We start from the raw sequence: 21,650 nt of genomic DNA on the forward strand, positions 1-21,650 counted from the left end.
GCTTCCTCATCAAAAAAGGCCATCCTCGCCTCCTCCATCACCGTCTGGTTCACTGCAGCCACGGCCAGAGACAAGGACAGACTGCAGAGAGTCGTCCCCTCTGCAGAAAAGATCCTTGGCTGCAGTCTGCCTTCCCTACATGACCTGTGCACCTCCAGGACCCTGAGGCATGTAGGCAAGCTGGTGGCCAACCCCCCACCCCCCCCACCCTGGTCACCCACTCTTTCAAACTCTCCCCTCTGGAAGTAGGCTCTGGTCCACAAGGACCAGAACGACACAAGAACAGTTTGGTCCCCTCTGGCACCGCTCTCATGAACTAGGCCTCAGTCTCCCACTGACAATCTTATCTTCAGTCTACATAAATATTTTCTTTGGAACAACAAAGATCAATAACAAATCACTGCACTATTGGGCCTATGAAGAAGGAATTCTGGCAGCAAGTCAACTATTGAACAACATGATGAACTTCTTTCATATTCAGAATTTCTTCAAAAATTTAATCTATTTATAACACCTAATGGGTTTGATACTGCTTTTGAAGCAATCCTTGCAGGTTCTCTTAAAAAAACAAAAAGAGAAAAACTTTATTCACGGAGAAAAACATTGAAATTTGTACAATTTTTATTGAACAAAATCCATGTCAAGTTTTAAATCCTTGACAAATTTTTGAAGTCAAGTCAAACGTCATCAAATTCATGACTGGAGTCCAGGTCATGTGACTCCAGTCCACACCTCTGGGTTCAGGCACCTACATCACAAAGCAAAATCATGAGAACTGAAAAGTCTCTGACCAGAAATTCTTATTTTTTGGTAGTTTGACTTTTTTCATCACGCAACTGCATCAGGAGTCCAAACCTGTCACTTATATTTGTATGCAGGGTGCTGAAACCTCAGGTGAGTGGATCAATGAGAGTATGCTTTGGGCGGATCAGTAATCTATTACTATGGCCTCAAACAGACAATCACATTCACACCTATGTACTGACACCACTTCTCCAAGCTCATATGTTTGTGGATTCAGGAAACTGGAGTTTCAACAGGATATCCATGTACACAACAGGTAAATTTTGCAAACCACACACAAGAAATACTCCGAAACTCATATAAGAAAAACTGTTGCCGTGAGGCAAGGTTGTGAGCCACCACAACAAGCATCAGTAGTCACTGTATGCTTGGCTTTTTTTCCTGCCCAACAAGTTGAAAGTAACAGAAATCAACCAGCAATTGACAAAACACTGTTTGGCTTTCAGTTTGTGTTCCATGAGATAACATAAGATTCAGACATAAAATATTTTGCTTAATTTTGAAATAACAGTCAGAAAAACAAATCAGTATTACAGTAGTGAAACAGATACATTTCAATATGTATATGTCTTTGAAAAATGTTACACAATAGCAATAAGAATAATACAGATGTATTCTTATTTCCAATGAAATATTGAGATTCATTGGTATGCAGATTAGACACAACTCATTTCCACTGAGCAAGGGCTAACCTTGAGTGCTCTGAAAGGAGCTGATGATGATGATGATGATGATGATGATGATGATATGATGATGATGATTAATTGTGTAAAGCATTTTTTAGCACAATGTAAACTGAAAAAAATAAGGCAACCAAAAAATGTAAAAATGTTTACAAATTATCCCAGTTCATTCTTGACAAATTTATGTCCACAATGGATTTGTGGCTCAGTCTCTCAAGAGTCATTGGGAGATATTTTGTATAACACTTTAGTTTGCAGGCAACATGATATTGAACATGTGATTAATTGCTAATAAATTGGAATACACATTAAAGCCAACAATTCAATTAATCAAATAAAGAAATGTCATTTTGAAATAATGCAGACCATTATAATAAGTCTACATTATAATTATGAAAAAATAAGACAGATAAACTTCCATTCCCCTCAGCAGTTGACTTGTGCTTGCTGCGCTGTGATTGGCCGGCGCGAGCTGTGACGTCAGTTCCGGCTCTGCGCTGCATCATGGCGGTGTCCATGACGGCTCTGGCACATTGACTTCACCCGGAGCTGTTCTGTCTTTCTCTGTGAACCCCCAGCCCGGGACGGCTCCGGAGCGGGTGACAGTACCCGCAGCCCTCGGCGGTCAGAGCTGGATGAAGTGAAGGGTTAAAGGTCAAAGGTGAGGTTGCTCGCGGAGCCGCCGTTACGTGTGAGCAGGATGCCTCGGCTAGCTGTTAGCTAAGACTTTATGCAAGGTTACAGGACGCTGCGTGTCCACACATCACCTGCCTGGGAACTCAGCTGTTTTCTCTGTTCCAGATCATGGCTCTCTGCAGATTGTCCCTCAGACTACGAGCATCGGTAAGATCAGCGTTAGCACGAGCCTCGATCATAATCTGCAGTACAGAACAGAGGAACTCCTCATCGTTATGGAAATGGAGAGGCTGTCAGAGATCGAGAGAGTCTTTTTTTTGTTAAATGTTGCAGGTAACCCAGGTTAGGTCCCTCCATACCAGTGACAGTGGGCAGCAGCAGGAGGCTGTGGCGGTGGAATCGAACCCTGACTTTTTCTCAGTGTTCAGGACACAGGAGAGCGATCCGGTGAGTTACTGACTTCAACAGCTGTGGAAAAGTGGGTAATTATACTATGATAGCTAATTAGTAATTTCATTTTATGAGTGTCTGTTGTTGCCTCTTATTTTGGGGAAAAAAACCCAATAGGTTTCTATGCGTAGCTCCTTGATTGTAATTTTGATGTTAAAACTCAGCCACTGAGATGTGATTCAGAAGGAGATTCATGTTGGCTGCAAGCTGTCTCCCAGGCAAATCATTTGCTGATGGATGTTGGGCTTCCATCCTTTTTGTAATAAGCTTTTATATATAATCAATGTTTATATAATCACGCCTTCATCGTCTGAGAACCTACAACACAAAACTAATGGTATTAATATGAACTGATGTGGTTTTTCTCGGTGATGTATTATCAAAGGTAATATTATGTCAGAAGAAGTTTGAAGCATCAGTGAGTCAGGAGGATTTTTTTTAAGAGCTGTAAAACATGAAGCCCTTCATACTAAAGGATATATCCAACAATGCCTCATAAATTTGAGTGGTCTTAAAATGATTAACATGTCAAAACATGTACAAGCCCAGTTTTGAAAAAGTTGGCCTACTTGTGTGAATACAAATCTTGCAAATGTATATTCTGGTTGCACTGAAAAATGAACGTCGGATCTGGTGTTGAACGGTGAACGTTGACACATTTTGGATTTCAGCAGCATCTCAAAAAGTCTGGACTTCCTGATGTTGTTTGCCACTGTGTAGCACCCTGTGCTGTTTCAGCGTCTTTGTGTAAATGTTAGTTGAGAGGACCAGTTGTTACAGTTTGGGTATTTGAGCAGTGTGTCTCATTCTTGCCTGATAGGTGAATCTAGTTAACAGTTCGGGGCCTTTTTTACTGGATTTCTTGTTTCATGATGCTTCAGCTGATGTGAAAACTTTGGGCTGCAATCCAGCCAGCTCAACACCTCGACACTTCTGCTGTGACGTTCTACAGTTGTGATTGATAAGGCATGTGACTGAGCGTCGTCTGGGTGGAATATACGCGTCATCTCTGAAGGAGCCGTTGTCTGGACGGCAGTATTACAACTAACAAAGTATTCCTCGGTTTTGATGATGCTTTGCAGAAGTGTAAACTGATGGAACCCCCGTACCGTCAGACATCCAGGCTTTTCAGATCTCCGCTGACAACAAGCTGTTGTGCTTTTTTTTCTTCTTAAGTCAAAGAGACACTGCATCTGTTTTTTCCATTTTGCCTCAGTATATTTTGAAAGAGCTTTAACCAAGAAAAAAAGGCAGCATTTCTGGATTGTTGTCACATATGGCTTCTTCTATTCATAATTAGCCTCAACCTGCGTCTGTGGATTGCTCAGTGTAGTGTGTGTTCACACTTTCTGGACCCATGTGGTGATATCCTGTTGAGAGTCATGTCTGTTTTTAATGCAGTGCCATCTGAGGGCCCAAAATATCAGCAGCATTCAGTTTTGACCTCTAGTCTCTTCTGTTGTTCAGAGATTTACAAAGATAGGTAGTGGGATCTCAAAGATCTTCATTTGGGGTTCAGGAATTAACTTTTGGTGATGTTTGTGGCAGATTGGTGAACCTTTGCTCACCTTCGCACCCGAGAGGCCGTGGCTTCCGGAATTCTCCTTTCATACCCAGTCATAGTACTGACTTTTATTGTAAGATTGAATTAGTTGCCAGAATCTCCAATTGGTATTTTAATGTTTTTGATTTCTCCCAGCATTGTCCTGCCCCTTTCCCTGCCCTTTTTCAAGATATGTGGCTGCCATCGATGTCAAAATGAATGTCAATAATAACAATAATTAACTAATATGTTGGTTGCTGTGCTGTTGGGAATGAAATATAGGGTTATGACATTTAAGAATCACTGCATACTCTTTTTATTTACCTTCACCACATTCTTTGCAGTTGTGTTTGAACAAAACAAAATATTTCAAGCTTTTTCATTGGATTCTTTCAGCTTTAGCTGTTGGCTTATATATGATTTTTAAAAAAGATAGACAGTATCTTGAAATTCAGATTTATTTAATTAAAAAAAAAATCAGAGTTTACTCGTCTGCTCTGCTTCCTTCTTCAGGCATGCCAGTCAGAGAAACACATTGGGCAGTACTACACGCTGCCGCCTGCTCACACCCGTCCTCTGTTCCCGCACGGCCTCCCCTGGCGTTACCAGCAGCAGGCAGGTTGCTCTGTAGATGTCGGAACACCCAAATAATCAAGGAGTAAGTCATGTGGAGTTTTACTAAAAGAGGAAAATTAATTTTCATTCATGTGCTTTTAGATGAAGACGTTCAATGAGGCCTGCTTCATGGTGCGGCAGCCGGCCCTGGAGGTCATCTCATACATGAAGAAAGCAGATTACAGCAAACCTGCCCTGCGCTATTTATTCTGTATCCTTTAAAACATGCAACCACGCCCCTCCTCGTCCGGTCCTGCGACACCCTGCTGTGGTCCTTAAGAAGCTGTTCAGATGGTTTGAAGGGCACCGGGAAGACCATGTCTCTCTGTCACACGATGCACTTCTGCTACACGCAGGGATTTCTGGTGCTGCACGTTCCCGACGGTAAAACAGACGCAGCCCTGACCTCTGACCGGTGAACGGAACGTGTCTGCAGCTAAACCTCCACATCTTCCACCTCCTCTTCCTCACACAGCTCACCTGTGGGTGAAGAACTGCAAGGAGCTGCTGCCTTCATCCTTCAAGCCCGATCGCTTCGATCAACCACTACAAGCCACGGCCTGGCTACGCAACTTCAAAATCACCAACGAAAGATTTCTTTCAAAGGTATCGGAATTTACAGGCTGCTTTTGTATATATGGTATAGAATTGAATGACACCTAAGTCTGAGGGGGACTGGAGCTGCCTCCAGCTGACTGTGTGTGATCTCAGGACTTACATTTATACACACAATCGCATGGGGAAGACTCCAAATTAGTCTCAAGTTGTCTGTTTTTGGACTTTGGCACCTGGAAAAAAAACTCCCACACAGTTAGAACATTTAAGTTGCTAAATAATTAAACTTTCAGTCATATTTTTTTAGATGCACCTGTAATGATTCATGAGGCATCCCAAAATTGAGCACATATCAAACACTCTTTTGCAGACCTGAAATGAGTTGTGACTGTCTGCACAACAAGCTTGTTTGACGCTACCTGAACTTTCTTACATGATCTAAAAGGAAGCGTTTGCAGCGGCCAATTCTATTTTCTGACATGAAAATAGAAACATGAAAGACTGAACTGTACATGCAAATCGTGTGGCTTTGATGGAATTACAGACCAGCTTGTTATGAATCACATACCAGACTTCAAGCTTTCACTCCGAGGGTTCAAGAAAAAAAACTGGTTCAGAAACTATAAATAAACCTGAATGGAGAGTGAATTTCTCCTGCTTCCTTTTCAGATAAAGACAAAACACCGCTATGTGTGGACGAAGAGAGAGTCCACAGAGGAGGGACGGCCACTAGGAGAGCTGGTGGACCAGGTGAGAGACCCCCCCCTCCCCCCTCGCTGCAGGTCTGGATGCCTCTTTTAGTATTGACATTGGTTCATGAGCTCATCCTCAGAGACTCTCCCATCATCTGTTTCTGATTCTTCATTTTCAACCTGACTTGAATCCCTCAGAGTGGTCATTAAAGTTTCATCTTCCTCTGTGCCCGGGGTGGGGATTTATAGCCGATGGCCTGAACGCTGTAATGAATCAGCACAATTTATTTGGACCGTGGCAACAGAAAGAGCAGCAGCGCTGGAGATCTTCCTGCTTTCTGTCAATCATCCGTTTGCCCTTGTTTTGTGTTTAACGGTTTTGAAGATGAGATCCAGAATTTGAGTATTTTGCAGAAATATTTCAACACATGGACCGCATTTTACTCATCAAGCAGTCTTAACTTTACTGGATCCATCACATTCACTCATTCCAGCGCACGCACACACACACTCACACACACACACACACACACACACACACACACACACTCTATAATGACGACAGCTGCCCTGTGAGGTGTTTGCGTTTTGACATCTGTATTTAATATTTAGAGGTTTCAAATTGACGTCAGTTGTGTACTTGATTGCTCTCTCCTCCCCTCACACACGCACACATTTTTCCATGACCGTGCCGCTGAGCTGTCCTCCTGCGGCAGAGTTATGTGCCGCTGTATTTCTCTGTGATCGTCGGGCGTCTGACGGGGTTTCGTTCGCCGCAGGGTATCGCCCGCGTGAAGAGCAGCAGCGATGTGATCGGGGCGCTGATGAAGGAGCTGAGGCAGCAGAGCGGGCGACCCGGCGCGGACTTCCGCCTGGCCGTGGCCGTGGACGGTGTCAACGCCCTGTGGGGAAGATCCACCATCAAGAAGGAGGATAAGAGCGCTGTGAGGAAACATGCCGCCATGCGTCTCCTTTCACTGCTGCATCCATGCGTTTCTTACGTTGTCGCTTCTGTCAGGTGAATCCAGACGAGCTGACGCTGATTCACAACCTGAGGAAGCTCATGAAGAACGACTGGGTGAGAAGAACGCAGCTTTATTTAGTTACCTCAACAATCCAAGAGGATTTTTTTTAAAATAATTTAGACTCTCATATCCTAGATTGGTGGAGCCATCATCGCCACGGTGTGTCAGACCGGCTCTCTCTACACCCCAAAATCCGCCTACTTGCCTCAGGAGCTGCTGGGACAGGTCAGAGGTCATTGCTGTTGTTGTGTGTTGCCTTGGCTGTGAGTGTTGGAGGCACTTTGTTCTTCTTTCTCTGTTTTTCTGTGGTTGCTCGGTGATCTTTGGAGAAACAGACTTTTCTCCATCCCGCCTCCGCCGCCTGGAGTCCAGTTGGTTCTCTGCGGGGCTGGATCATGTGACTGACTCCTGCTGTTATTTATCACAGTCGTATTTATCCCATGGCCGTATGTCACAAGATCAATTTGCTAATGGAGCAATAAATCCATCTCTGACGTCCACCTCTTGCTCTCATTCTTCGCAACGACTGAACTGTGGGGAAAGTTGGTCATAAAAACTTCTCGCCAGATAAAATACGTTGGCTTCATAATGGCACAGTGTTCGCCACTCAGACGTCTAACGTTGACCACCGACTGAACCTCTTTATTTGCAAGTTCATATTTTGAAATGCGTTATTTAATTGTGTTCCACTGTTTGTTCTTTTTCACTTTCTTTAAATGTCACAACAAAAAGAAGCAGAACTCTTTCCCTCAGTCTGTCGCCACAGTTGAGAAAACACGAGAAAAGATCTGAGTCATTTATTTTAAGAACTCTTCAGTCGGTTTGGAGTTTTGTTTCATCCTGACCTTTCGTCTGCGCTGCGCTCCTCAGAGAGGCTTCGACAGCATGGATCCCTTCATCCCCGTGTCGGTGTCCAACTACAGCGAGAAAGAGTTCGAGAGCTGTTACCTGTACTACTTGGACCGCCGCTGGCTGCAGCATCCGCAGAGTGAGTACAGACTTCCAACAGCAGACTCCCGACAGGCGGACATGGCTGAGATTTTCTGCTGTTTCCCATCAGGTCACACAGAGGAAGGGAAGAAAGAACTTGTCTTTCTGAGCAACAGGAATCCGAGCCTGATGGACAGAGTTTGTGGCTTCTTATGAAATCACATGAAGAGTCAAGTCAAACTTGTATAAGACATAAATGTCCATGTTTGTAAAGTGTATCTCTGTGTAAATTCTGATGCATGTGTGTATCTTTGATAATAAAATGTTTAACTAAGAAAGTCTGGTCTGCATTTCTCCATGAAAATATGTCAAGTGTTGATCATGAGCTTGACTGGGTTGGTTGTTTCCACCACTGCAAATTAAAAGCACAATAATGACACAACATGTCTTTTGGTTTAGGTTATGTCTCCTTTTTAATTCATGTAGTGAATCTGGTTCATCTAGAATAAGTGGAGTTGCTTAATAATTGAACAATAACTGTTGGTACTTCACTCCAGTATCTCGGGTCCTGAGTATGTTCGTTCCCTCACCTCATCTGAGGTGAGCTGGGATCAACTCCAGACCACCGAGACATGTAATCTAACAAGTGGGAAATGAGACTGATATGTATACTCAGGTTTCAGATGGAGAAAATGTGATCTTATGCTATATAGATAGAAATATCATTATTTGATACCGGTATACTGTTTTGATTTTCAAGACTTGATAAAATGACAACAAAAATGTATTTTGAAATGTTCAATGTCCATTGTCCTGTATTTACCCAATTAGCAGTAATATTAATCGCATTATTCATAAAACTACAAATACTACGAGCAATAATCATGGAAGAAATACACAAATTAAACAAATCCTGGTGATAAGGTCATGAATGGTCTGATATGACTGAATTCATAACATTGATCATGGATTTAATCCGGACTCTTGTCATCCTGGTGACCCTGGGTGACAGAGCGCCCCCTGGCTGCAGGTTCCGGTTACCGCAGCCTCTGTCACGTGACTCCTCGGTCACATGACAGGCCGACAGAGTGAAAGTGGACATGCTCCTTCATCAGTGGGCTCGAACTTGAAGTAAATACGTGTCTGTGCTGATGAGGAAATGACACTTCTCCTCTGAAGGCTGCCAGGTGAGACAACGCTTCATTCCAGTGTGTCCGCCGAGTAAACAAACAAACAAACAGCTCGTGTTTGTTTACACTAAAACTTTATTCATTTAATCTTGAACCGGCATATTGTGGTTTCATCAGGATTTAATTTATTTTTGCAGATATGATGTCGGTGTGTTGGTCCATCTCTGTGCTGTTGGCTGTTGTTGTCATTGCAGCAGAAGTGATCCTCACTAATGGTTTGACACACACACACACACACACACACACACACACAGTTTGTTTTTCTTTACTGCTGCTTGAATGCGCAGAAAAGTAGTGACCGGGTGATTTATCTCTGTTCCAGGAAGCAGTAAATGCGTTGCCAGGAGCTTTGGCCATGACTCCGTGGTGTGTGAGTGTAACTCAACCTACTGTGACAGTGTGGGCTCCGCCAGCCTGCCTCCTCTGGGGGGCTTCACCTCCTACCTGAGCAGCAGGGCCGGCAGCAGGCTGGAGGTCACGCAGGGTCAGGTCCAGGCCAACAGCTCTGGAGCAGGTGGGTGGAGGAGGAGGAGGTGGAGGTGGAGGTGGTCGACACAGGGCTTTGCTTTACTTGAGTTTGTTTCCTTTCAGGCGTCAGGCTGACCATCGTTCCCCAGCAGAAGTACCAGAGGATCAGGGGCTTCGGCGGATCGATGACGGATGCTGCGGCCATCAACATCCTGTCCCTGTCTGCGGCTGCCCAGGACCAGCTGCTGCGGCAGTATTTCTCCGGTGAAGGTACGCTCCATCAAGAGGAGCGTCTGTGAGGGCCACAAGTCAGGATGTCAAAATGATACAAGACAAGGCTTGAAAATTATATTGGTTATTGTAAAAGATGGTTAAATGTTGAGGAATCTCAATTGGGTGAAAATCGTTCATCGAACACAAAGACAGGCGGAAAGTTAAACCACACACACTCACATGCATACACAGGGAGAACATGCAAACTATGCAGACCGGCCCACTCAGGTTCGAAGCAGGGATACGACGAATATAAAGAAAGAGTGTGAACCACCAAGGCACAGCGTGGTTCACCATTCTTCATGGACTCATACACTCTAAAAATAACATTGAAATTTAACACTTTTGGGTTTTTTGCAAAACACAAAGCCAGCTGTGTTTTGTATCAGTGCTCTGTTAGAACGAAGCCTGTCATATTTCATACTTCATCTTTTACAGTATTCCAGATGTCTTTTAGAGTCTGGTGGGCTGAGATAAACTATAATGAAGAGCAGCGTCCATAAGTCTAATATCATTGAGGTAAAGATGTGGCCATCCAGTCTGCAAGCTGTTATGAACTTATTGTACTCTCACTGGCTGAATTTAGATGATTTTTTTTTCGCTGTTGTACATTTACAGGTGTATGCAGAAACACAGGGAATAATCCATCCGTTCACTAATGTTATAAAGATTAGGCTCATGTTTTTACACAATTAACAACTATTTTACAATTTAAATTCTTTTCATTATACTTTCAATGAATTCAGTTCTGAAAACGTGCATTTTAATAATATATTTAACCCTGTGTGAAATCTGAAGATGGTGCCTCTGCTGCAGCCCCAACACTGAAAACTACTGAAGTAGTTGGTTTTTACTACAATGTAGACATGAGTGAATTATATAATCACAAACCGCCACCATACGACCATTGTGTGAAATATTTAAATGCTATCTTATCAATTATTAAAACTTTCATATAAATTCATGGGAATTTATTTTGCTTCCACTTGAGAGTCTAAAAGAAAGTGCTGACAGTTACACCATAACCAGACCAGTTATTTTGTAGAATATTTAAAGGAAGTAAATATGTAAGCGTACCCATTGTGTATATAAAAATCCACAAAGCCCAGATAGAATTTCTTTAAAGTCACCAAAATGAGATATTGCTGCAGAGCAGTTTGACAGAAATAAAGTCGTTTTGAGATTCTTAAAATTAAAAAAACTACAAGCTTGAATGGAATCTGCAGCATGTTTCAGTAATTCATTGTGTGTATTAGGATTATTATTGTTATTTCAGGTATTGGCTACAGTGTGGTGCGCGTCCCCATGGCCAGCTGCGACTTCTCCACACGTCTGTACACGTATGCAGACAGACCTGGAGACTACGGCCTGGATAACTTCACTCTGGCCGCTGAAGACGTCAACATGAAGGTCTTTCTCTTTCTCCTCACACAAACGTGTTTCCATCTGTCGTGGTCTCATCTCTCCCCCTCCCTCCCTCCCAGATCCCCCTCCTGCAGCGCGCTCAGGCCTTGTCTCCACGCCGCCTGGATCTGCTGGCCAGCGCCTGGAGCGCTCCCGCCTGGATGAAAACCAACGGCGCTCTCACGGGGAAGGGCTCCCTGAAGGGCCGGCCGGGAGGGAAGGAGCATAAGACGTGGGCGCAGTACTACGTCAGGTGAGCAGGAGGCCGCAAACTCATCTGTGGCTTGATGATAAAGCAGAGAGATCATAATATAACATGATCTCTACAGTTTGAGAAAACTGTTTTGTTTTTTGTTCCCCTCTCAGGTTCCTGGAGGAATATGCAAAGTATAACTTGACCTTCTGGGCGCTCACCACAGGAAATGAGCCCTCTGCAGGACGGCTGACAAACTACAGGTCCGTTAAATGACTTCAAATCAAACTGAAATAAATTCCGGTGGCTTCAGCGTGATGCAACAGACTGAGAAGCGTCTTTGATTCACCGCAGCTTCCAGGCTCTGGGCTTCACTCCGGAGGAGCAGAGGGACTGGGTGGCTCTGGATCTGGGCCCGGCCCTGCAGGCCTCGTCATTCCCGCGCACTCACATCCTCATACTGGATGACAACCGCCTGCTGCTGCCTCACTGGGCCAAAGTGGTGAGTCCAAGGACAGAGAGACCGAGGGAGGGTGGGGAAAGTCATGGCAAACTTTATTATACCTCAGGCTGCCCTTGTACCACAAACAACACAGCACAGAATGACTCTGCAACACATGAGACATTACCGGTCAATAATCAGGAGATGATTCGGCTTTTTTTTTTTTTTTTTTTTTTTATCACCGACAAGATTCACCCTGAAGACAAATTTCTGTATTTTAGAGGTACTTAAAATAAGTATGTGTTTGGAAAAAAAGTCCCTTAAAACAGTCCAATACGAAACCGTTTTGCAGTTATTCCTCCTCTCTCAGTCTAAAAACATGCACTGGTAGCGGCCGACCCATGGGCCAATTCGGTGAATAAATTTCCCCAGAGGGATTACCGTAATACAATACGGTAAAAATTAATCAAATCTATAGCTGCCGTGGCCTGCAGCGCTGAAAGCACTTGCAATGAATCTTGCTCAAAGGTCTCAGGAAGGTTGACTGAGATTTATTGAGACTGACAGCCCATAAAACGCAATCGCTCTTCGAATGCATCAATAACTTCCTCATTTATTGCAGAACAATGAAGTCTTGGTTTTGTTGAAGTTCTGATTGTCCCATAATGCAAGTGCAAGCAAATGTAAATGAATCCAAGACTTTTTTTTTCATATTTTGGTCTAAAAATGTTTTTTGTGTTTTTTTCCTCTCATCCCACCCCAGGTTCTAAATGACGTCCATGCAGGAAAGTACATCCACGGCGTGGCGGTGCACTGGTACCTGGACGCCCTCATCCCGGCGGAGATCAGCCTGGGAGCCACTCACCACCTCTACCCGGAGTACTACCTGTTTGGCACGGAGGCGTGCGCCGGCTGGAGCCCGCTGGACCGGGGGGTGAAGCTGGGGAGCTGGGCGAGAGCGGAACAGTACGCGCACGATATCATGGAGGTGAGATCACCCCGTCTCCCCGCTGGAGGGGTTTTGTTTTTTTTTGTTTTTTTTGCAAGTTGGGTCAGATCCGCCCGAGCAGATGCGATCTTTGACAAGCTGCGAGCTGTTCCAGAGAGGTGAGTCACCTCCCTCCATGCTGCAGTGCAGGTTTACAGGTCACACTCCGCCGAGCACACACACACACACACACACACACACACACTCGTCCCGCTAACTGCCTGCGGGTCATCAGAGCAAGCTGGAACGGGTGTTTTCTTTCTTCATTCTCTCTCAGACGAAACTGGATTCCCTCCAGTCTGTTCATTTTGCATGGATGCATTCAGGCCTGAGAAAACCTTGAGAATCAGGAGGAGTTTTATCTTTTGGTTTTAAGATCATGAAAACATCTCATCTGCAGTCGCAAAGATCAACACCGAACATGTTCGGACCTGGCTTTAAAAACAGCCTGTTTGACTGTGTGTGTGTGTGTTTTCTCTGAGGCAGGACTTAAACCATTACGTGGTGGGCTGGACGGACTGGAACCTGGCCCTGGATCACACCGGCGGACCGAACTGGGTGAAAAACTTCGTCGACAGTCCCGTCATAGTGGATGCGAAACGTGACGTCTTCTACAAGCAGCCAACTTTCTACAGCCTGGCCCATTTCAGGTCACTCGCACAGAAAATCGAACCTTTCGCGTTTTGTTGCCTTGAAGCAGCCGTGCGGCTCACACACTCCCCGTCTCTACAGTAAGTTCTTGTTGGAGGGGTCTCAGCGCGTGGGAGTGTCTGCCAGTGAAGAAACGCGGCTGGAATACTCGGCCTTCATCAGACCAGATAACTCAGTGGTGCTCGTCATATTAAACAGGTACATATTGAACAAGTCTCCTCTTGGATGTTCATAAAATGTGCCAGAACGTGTTGATGTGACGCCGAGTTGTGTGTCGTTAGGTCGCCGTCAGAGATCCAGTTTGAGGTCTGGGATCCCGCCGTGGGCTACATCTCCTCCGCTGCTCCGGCTCACTCTCTGATCACACTGGGTTGGAACACATCGTGATCAATAACACGAGCAACATGAGTTTAATGCACTGCGCACCTGTTTGACTTGAACCACGGTCCAGATATTTCACATGCAGCCAAAAGATCATTTTATAATGAAGCACTCTCATTACCAAAGCCGCCGCTGCAGTGAGGGATTATTGTCTGTTCTGCTGTGCAGCTTCAGTAATCTAACAAGAAATTCTAATTAACTTCAGCAAACAAAAATCTGAGCATCATTTTACTTCTGAAGTTTTTATGCAGCTTTTCTCATCATAAATGACTCCCAATAGTAAATGTCTTGTCAGAATTGAAGTGCTGCAGCATTGGTGCCTTGCTTGAAGTGTCAGAAACAAACAGATTAAAACATGAACCAACACTAAATGACTCCTTGATCTTAATTTCTGTACTGAATAAAGCTGCTGACATTGTTCAAAATGTGTCAAGTCTTTTTTGGGACATAGAGGCAACAGGAGAACATCCATAAGAAGATGATTGATGAACACTGACGTGAGAATTGTTTTTTTTGTCAATTTATTAATACATCATAGACATTTTTTTTTCATATATATAATATACAGTTTGATAACCAGGTATTTCACATTTGCGTCTCAATTCTCTTTTTTTTTTTTTAAGTTTGCAAACCTTAAGTTGGACTAAAATTATTTACATCGAAAAGAGATAAGAATGAGAAACAAAGGAGGACAGCCATAAACAGGAATAAAAATGACGGAGGGCGTTATTGAACGTATATACACACCAGGAGGAGTCGGATGAGGGCCGAGCCGAGGAGAACTTCCGCTTTATTCTCTCAGTGGTACGTTTAGTTCGAGTCCTGAAAGCTGCCAGGAATTTCCAAACTTCCAGTAGCGACTCATCATGAAAAATTTTTTTTAATGTGTGTGTGTGTGTGTGAGATGTAAACGCACCACAGAGCGTAGACAAAATAACATGAACACCTTTACAATTAATCCAATAAAAACAAGCTACTGTAAAAATCTAAACAGTTCGACCGACGTTGATCCTCGGCAGCCGGAGCGCGGACCTTCACAAGCGTGCTATAGGTGTTCACGTTGCTCTGCCGTGCTTCTGCCAAGGCCGAGAGAGAAAGCGTCCCCTACAGTCCTCCCATATGCCTTACAGGCTCAGTTGCAGGATTTTGCTAATCTTGGGATGGAAAACCGAGGGCATGATATTGATGTAAAGTCTGGCGTTTGTCCACCGCAGCATGACGTAGCAGTACATTTAAAGGAAAACGTGAAAAATAAAAACGTGTTCCTCTGAAGAGTAGGAGTTTTTAGGACAGTAATCTAGGGTTTTGTTGTTTTTTTTTACTCAGAAAAATGAAAGAAATTACAGGTCAAGCGGACCTCAACGGACTGGTTGAGAAGAAAGGCATTAAAATTAAAAATACAAAAAAAAAAAACAAAAAAAAAAATGTCAGACTGAGATGGTGATGATGTGGAGAGACACGGGAAAGTGAGAAAACGTTCAATCTTCCCGGTGTGCTGCTGGGACGTGGGCGAGGGGAACAGGTGGGCGTCTCAGAAGGACCATCTCTCCTGTGTGCGGGGGTCCATGGAGAGGGAGGGGGACTCTGACGGGGGCTGGTTGCTGCTGCTGTCTTCTCCGTTCAAGCTCTTCCTACACACTGGACATGTGTCGTGCTGCACGGCGGCGCACGCAACATTAGCATTTGGGCTCATTTCTCAAGTTCCTTCATTATTCGAAACAGTAAAAGGTTGGTTACTCACCATTTCCAGCCATGGTACTATACAGTCTGAATGAAAGAAGTGGTTACAGGGTAGCTGTCTGACTGGCTCTCCTACTGAAAAGTCCTCTTTGCACACTGGACACTCCATACAGCAGTCTGCAGCAGAGACAGAGGGAGAGAGAGAGGACACGAATGTGTTTTTAATCGTTCAAATGGGATTTCGGGTCATGAATATCAGTAACTCAATAAAACTTCTGGATGTTTTAAGTCTCCTTGTGGAGGCCGACCTGTGCACTCATCAATAAATAAAGCACCAGATCGTTCAAAAAAAAAAAAAAAAAAAAAAAAAATACAGATGTAAAAACAACAACAAAAAACAAGTCTTTAATTCATCCCAGTAGGTCAGCTCATATCTAAAGGCGTAGCTGCAAAACTACCCACACAGAGCTGAATGGTGAAATAAGATAGCAAGCGCAGAAAGGGACGGAGCCAAAAAAGGAAAGAAAAGCAGGGAGGAGGCGACGGACCGAAGATGTCGTCTTCAAGTAATTCATGGAACAACCTGTTGATGCCGTCAAGGTTAATGGGCGTTTCGTCCCGAAACAGACACGGTTTCAGAGGCGACTCTTGGCAGACGGCAGCGTAATAAGCCTGAGAGTCATTTCATGCTGCACAGACTTTTAAATAAATGACAAAATTTCTAATTGGCTTATTTCTGGCTGGGCTGCAGACGTGCTGTCAGCCGGGAGTTCAGTGCATTTCAGACCAACTTTGACAATTCTCTGCTTCCGATTAGTGACGACTGGTTTACGGTGGTTTAAGTAAAAATGACAGTTTGAGATGATAAGAGGGCAGAGGAGGTGAAAGACTTTCCCCATCAGCTGTGGGATATCCAAAAAAAAAAAAAAAAAAAAAAAAGCCATACTTTCAAATCGGAAAAAAGTGGACCCAGTCTTGTGTATGCAAACACAAAATAAGATATTCTCATTGCTTTGCAACGCTGCAGCTCGCTGTACTCCAGTTCCTCTCATGAAAGTATTGGGGGGAAAAAAAAGAAAGAAAAAATTTGAACACACATCCTCTCATTAGCCTAATCCCAGCTTCTGACTTCAACAGGAGAAACTAACAATCCAACAGGGCTGCACAAAACCTCCCAAATTAATCTCACTGCAGTGTCAATAGGAGTAACGAGCAGCACTGAGCCAAACTTTTCCCAGCTTGTGTTATGTAATGCTACTTATCATGTAACACCTGCAGAAAGGAGTCTGAATGGCCCCGAATTTATTATGCAGCAAACAACCCCGACCATACAGGCAGAGTTTAAAAAGAACCGCCCTCATCCTCCGAAAATTGATGGTGTGGCTAACATATCTGGACGACCGGGCCTGGCCTTGACGCCCAGGCGAGTGGCTGAGGTGGCGGAGGGCGTGAAGAGAGAGCAGAATGAGCGCTGGGACGGCTGAAAGGGACTCAAATGAGAAAATGTGTTCAGAGAAAAACTTGTGGCTGAGAGAAAACCACAAGCCTGCTATTTGGGAGAACAAATCAAAACCAGGAAGACATCAGCATCATGCTGGTGGTTATTTGTTTATCTACAACCAAATCGTATCATAATTGCAACACTGACCATTACAACAACAGCTTCAGGATTTCATCCAAATTAGGACATGTGTCCAGAGATGGCTAAAAGAAACCTTACAACATGCAGACACACTGCAACCTGTGTTCAGCTAAGCAGCCACCTCAAGTGTTCACACACAAAGAGTTAAACACACTGGAGGAACTGTGCATGATAATGAGACAGAGAGGGATTTGACTCACCTGCTTGTTCCTGAGAGATATTGACAGTTGGGAGAGAGGAGATCTTCTCCTTCTCCGCTGGAGGAGGCCCTGTGTTCTCCAGCTGACCTAGTAACTACACACACACACACAGACACATGCATATGCATGAGTGAAGAGGAGTTGGCAGGATCACAAACATGCTAATGAGTTTGAAAAACTTTCGATTCACCTGTGTTATGACAGCGTCTAACCCTCCTTGGCCCCACGCGTAATCCCCTGGGTTAGAGTGCAACATCCCTGTCCTGATGGAGACACATTGCAGCCAGGTTGGTGGAGAACAGCATTTAAAAGTTACTGACGGAGTGATGCAGCCGTGACGACGCCTTACCAAGAGAGGGGAGGAGAGCCAGGGACTCCAGAGTTGGCAAAGAGACCAGCAAGAAACTGTTGTACGATCCTGACAGAGAAAAACACAAGTTAGTGTCACTGCCAAACAGTTCCAATCATAAGAGCATAAATATTGTTGTCATTATCAGTGGGAGGATGAGAGATTCCAGCACCAGACACTTCCTTCAGTTACTCACCCTTCCACTGCGGGCGAGCGGTCTGGCCGACTGCTGCCTCTGGACCTGTATCTCCTCTGGCTGCTCAGACGTGGTGGGCGTCCCGGGCCCCAGTGCTCCCCGGCTCCTAGCAGGCCGCCCATCGGTCCCCCGAGGCCAGCTGGGACAGATCCCCCGATTGGTCCTCCCCCGAGCCCCGCCAGGTCGCTGAAACTCCCCAGGCGTCCACCGGGGAGCCGGGGTTCTGAGTCAGGAGTGTCGCTGTCTGTTGTGAAAGGCCGCTCCAGTAACAAGAGGTGCCACAGCTACAGCCGCGTCGTGATCACACAGCCGATGTGGAGGAGCAGAAAGATTGAGGCGAAAAAAAGGAAGCAACGGAGCGAGCGGTAGGAAAGTCAGAGAGGGAAATTAAAAGAAAAGATGAGTGACAACAAACAGCAGCAAGTAAAGAAAAGAAAAACACTATTTAGTCACATGATTCTGCATTTGCTTCTCTTGCCTTCAGATCGGTTCATACCTCTGCAAACTGTGTGGCTGTGTCATCTATGCCGTTAGCACCACTTTCTAGGAGGCTGAAACAAACAGCGCACAAGACACAAAATCAACAACATGCATGAGATCCTGTACACATGTTCAGCCTCAGTGTCTGCAACAAATCCTGCAGCGTGAGCCGAGGAGCTTCAATACCATTACCGTTTCTTAGATCCATGAATCTGCCCTGTTTTCAGGCCAGTACTAACATGTAATGGCATTATGTCGCAGTCTGCAAAGTTGAAATAGAATAACCGAACTTCCTCACCTGGAGTCTTCTGTTACTTCCTCAATGAAGCCTGAATCACATCGTGGACAGATGTACTCCTGGAAAGAGTCACGATCAGCACTGAGTCACATGACAGTCAAACGCGTTAGAGGACCGACTCGTTCTAAATGCTCACATCCCCGGGCGAGTATTCAAATGTTAGGCTTTGGCACACCCACTGTCTCAAAATATACAGTCGATAACACAAACAACAGCAACAAATTCTCACACTCGCAGTAACACTGATGAATGTTTATTCATCTCTGCATTCACATTTACAGTCAGAAAGACATGACTGGACGGAGAAGAGATGCTGTTTATTGATTGAGGATTATGATCGTTGTCACAAACATGTTAATTTATAAATGTTATGTTAATCATGATAACAATTTTCTTCTTTTATGTGTCCTACATGCTTTGAAAACTCTGTGTGTCATTGTTAATCTTGGCCAGTACTTCAGCGAAGTGATTTTAATGTTATAGTCATATTTTATGAGAAAATAACAAGAAGGTGATATGTTTCTGATATTGGGTTTGTGATACATGTATAAAAACACTTGCTGAATATATTGGATGATCAGCACATTTTTTTTTTTTTTTAATCAATCAGTATGTGAATGTGACCGAGGAGGTAGAGCTGGTCTGCCAACCACACCTAAAGCGCTGGTTTGTGAGAAACCACTGCAACACAATGAGGAAACCCTGCTTTCAGTCTGTACAATGAACACATGTATTATTCTTCCACCATAAGTCAGGGCTGGTTTATTATCCACATACAGTTAAAAGAGAAGAGACTGACAGCTTCGCAAAACAACGTATGTCGCGGAAAAAGGTTACGCACATACACCGTTCTTCACGAAGAGTCACACCATGATCAAACTTGTAAGAAAGTTTAGCGATCTCTTTCATTTGTGGCCACCAAATGCCAATCCCATGCTCTGAATTGGTTTAAATAAACTCTGCAGTAAGCACAAACAGCTCATGTCAGTAGCACGTCATTTGCTCGCAGGTTATCCAGTCAGCATTTTTAAATGGATACATGACTGTCAGTCGCCCCTTGGGACATACCGTAGTAGTGTGACGTGATAATTCAGGGTTGCTGCAATCAGTTGGCTCCCTGAAGACATGCCACAGGACTGATCGTGTGAACGGCAGCAGAGCCAGTTTGAAGTCAGTGACTGGGCGGCCTGGAATTACCCTTCACCATATCATAAAAATAAAGATACAGCTGACAAAGCAGTCTGCTTCACTGACTTCCTGACAGCCACATAGACAAACTGAAACAGTTTGCATTCACGCATTCTGTCCAAATAATATTTACCAACAAAATCTGGTATAACGCCAATCAAAAAGAAAACAGGTTTCGCTTTTTGTTTCCGATCTGCTTGCTCGAATAAGAAAATTTGACCTCGAATAAAGGTTAATGATTATATAATGGCATGTTTTTGCCCAGTCGAGGGCCAAACAGCAGTAGATAACAAATAGACACCAGAGCAAACACACATGCTTCAAAATACACTTTTATCTGTAATAAAAAGCACAGTAAATTATTGAGGACCAAGTAATGTAATAACTGGCTAATTGTTGAGATATAACTCTTCATAACATCACAAAATGAAAAGAAACTAAGCTTTGAAAAAGGTATAAGAAGGCTGAATAGGCATCTCAAGCCACAACTCTTACGCAGATCACATACTTAAAATTTCAGCCTCAGTGAAGTTAGAACTTACTCGGCTGACTGTAGTGTAGTCGGTTCATGTGAGAATCATCAACTGCTCTTTATGCTTTATTAGTTAGTTTGCAATATTGATGATGTCTCGCCTCATTGTCTATGTTCTTTATATTTAGGGGATTTTACCAGATGAATGTTATATAATGCATGATCATATACAAATTTCCTCTGGAAATAAATATGAGCCATTCTGATATAAACTTGTGGCGTTTCCAGTTTCAAACATGGATAGTGTCCTGGTCTAAGATTAAATCTCAGGTAAAATATACCCTCATAACAATGACCTGCGGGAAATTCCGTAGATGAAGTGACATATTTATTTCAGCTGTATTACAAAAATAACAGTTTTATTAAACTGCGTTTATTTCAATAAAACATGCCAAAAGATTGACCACAGACTGCAAGACTATTCAATCCAAGTAGGCTTTGGAAAATGTTAAAAAGTATGTAAAGATTAGGAGAACATTTATAAAATTGTTGTTTATAATTGTGTTTTGACTTCTAATTTAAGGTCACATTTAGCTTCAAAAGTGAAACTAAACACTAAAGTATGTTCCAGTAAATTCCCCGAACTTATCCTGTCAACAGAAACAAAAACTACAAAGACAATCAAACCACATTCTATGCACCTATTCTTATAAACGCAGACAAAAACAGGAATAGTCCATTTTGTCTCAGTTGTTTTTGTTGTGTTGTGATTAAAACACACACACACAAGATCCTCAAGCTGTCAAACACAAGCAAATTAATCGAATCCACTTTAACACACGCCTGGCCAAATCTGTTGCATTTGGGTTTTAAAGTTACGATTCAGATGAGAGATTTGTTGCTGGTTCGAGTTTATTTAGAGATTTAACAACAACAAACGCGACTGACTGCTAACGGCTAGCGGAGCTTTAGCAGGAACAGGCGAGCCAAACTGACGGATAAACGCGCAAACACGGAGCTGTCAGCCGCCTGTATCCGGCAGCGGCGGGTGAGGGGAGGGCGGAAAAAGCGCACGACTTACCGGGAGTTTGGGGCTCACTTCTCCCTTACAGCAGTGACAGAAAAACCGATGCGGGGGAACAGCCGCAGCCTCCGCCATCTTGGCCAGCAGACGAGCACAAACAGTGACGTCGGTCCTCCACGAGCTAAAGACAGCTGTCCG

The 21,650-nt window shown here is 44.0% G+C and overlaps 3 protein-coding genes across 4 annotated transcripts; 2 read left to right on the top strand and 1 right to left on the bottom strand.

Moving 5' to 3' along the window:
• The first annotated feature begins 702 nt into the window (after positions 1 to 702).
• dap3 (death associated protein 3) lies at positions 703 to 8,167 on the top strand. 2 transcript variants are annotated; one of them, XM_030102636.1, is made up of 13 exons: positions 703 to 710; positions 2,271 to 2,330; positions 2,457 to 2,570; positions 4,630 to 4,731; positions 4,834 to 4,942; positions 5,023 to 5,115; positions 5,207 to 5,337; positions 5,956 to 6,036; positions 6,758 to 6,922; positions 6,997 to 7,056; positions 7,139 to 7,228; positions 7,874 to 7,991; positions 8,064 to 8,167. In XM_030102636.1, exons 2-13 carry the CDS (start codon positions 2,292 to 2,294, stop codon positions 8,147 to 8,149), a joined length of 1,188 nt encoding a protein of 395 aa, XP_029958496.1. In that variant the 5' UTR covers positions 703 to 710; positions 2,271 to 2,291; the 3' UTR covers positions 8,150 to 8,167. The 2 variants fall into 2 exon arrangements, with proteins under 2 accessions (XP_029958496.1, XP_029958493.1); XM_030102633.1 differs by lacking the exon at positions 703 to 710 and adding an exon at positions 1,929 to 2,148 and having other exon boundaries at positions 2,289 to 2,330.
• An 844-nt stretch (positions 8,168 to 9,011) lies between these two features.
• On the top strand, positions 9,012 to 14,337 carry gba1 (glucosylceramidase beta 1). The gene is made up of 12 exons (XM_030103287.1): positions 9,012 to 9,120; positions 9,261 to 9,338; positions 9,446 to 9,637; positions 9,715 to 9,861; positions 11,141 to 11,274; positions 11,349 to 11,521; positions 11,635 to 11,724; positions 11,816 to 11,963; positions 12,667 to 12,891; positions 13,378 to 13,541; positions 13,624 to 13,740; positions 13,824 to 14,337. The coding sequence occupies exons 2-12, from the start codon at positions 9,263 to 9,265 to the stop codon at positions 13,927 to 13,929; spliced, it is 1,572 nt and encodes a 523-aa protein (XP_029959147.1). The 5' UTR covers positions 9,012 to 9,120; positions 9,261 to 9,262; the 3' UTR covers positions 13,930 to 14,337.
• A 163-nt stretch (positions 14,338 to 14,500) lies between these two features.
• rnf115a (ring finger protein 115a) lies at positions 14,501 to 21,650 on the bottom strand. Its single transcript, XM_030103288.1, has 9 exons — positions 21,510 to 21,650; positions 18,769 to 18,827; positions 18,487 to 18,541; positions 17,991 to 18,274; positions 17,795 to 17,863; positions 17,636 to 17,708; positions 17,446 to 17,539; positions 15,665 to 15,780; positions 14,501 to 15,577 (listed from the first exon to the last, which is right to left on the bottom strand). The coding sequence occupies exons 1-9, from the start codon at positions 21,585 to 21,587 to the stop codon at positions 15,455 to 15,457; spliced, it is 951 nt and encodes a 316-aa protein (XP_029959148.1). The 5' UTR covers positions 21,588 to 21,650; the 3' UTR covers positions 14,501 to 15,454.

The sequence above is a fragment of the Salarias fasciatus genome, chromosome 11 (genome assembly GCF_902148845.1).
Source record: "Salarias fasciatus chromosome 11, fSalaFa1.1, whole genome shotgun sequence".
Lineage (NCBI taxonomy): Eukaryota > Metazoa > Chordata > Actinopteri > Blenniiformes > Blenniidae > Salarias > Salarias fasciatus.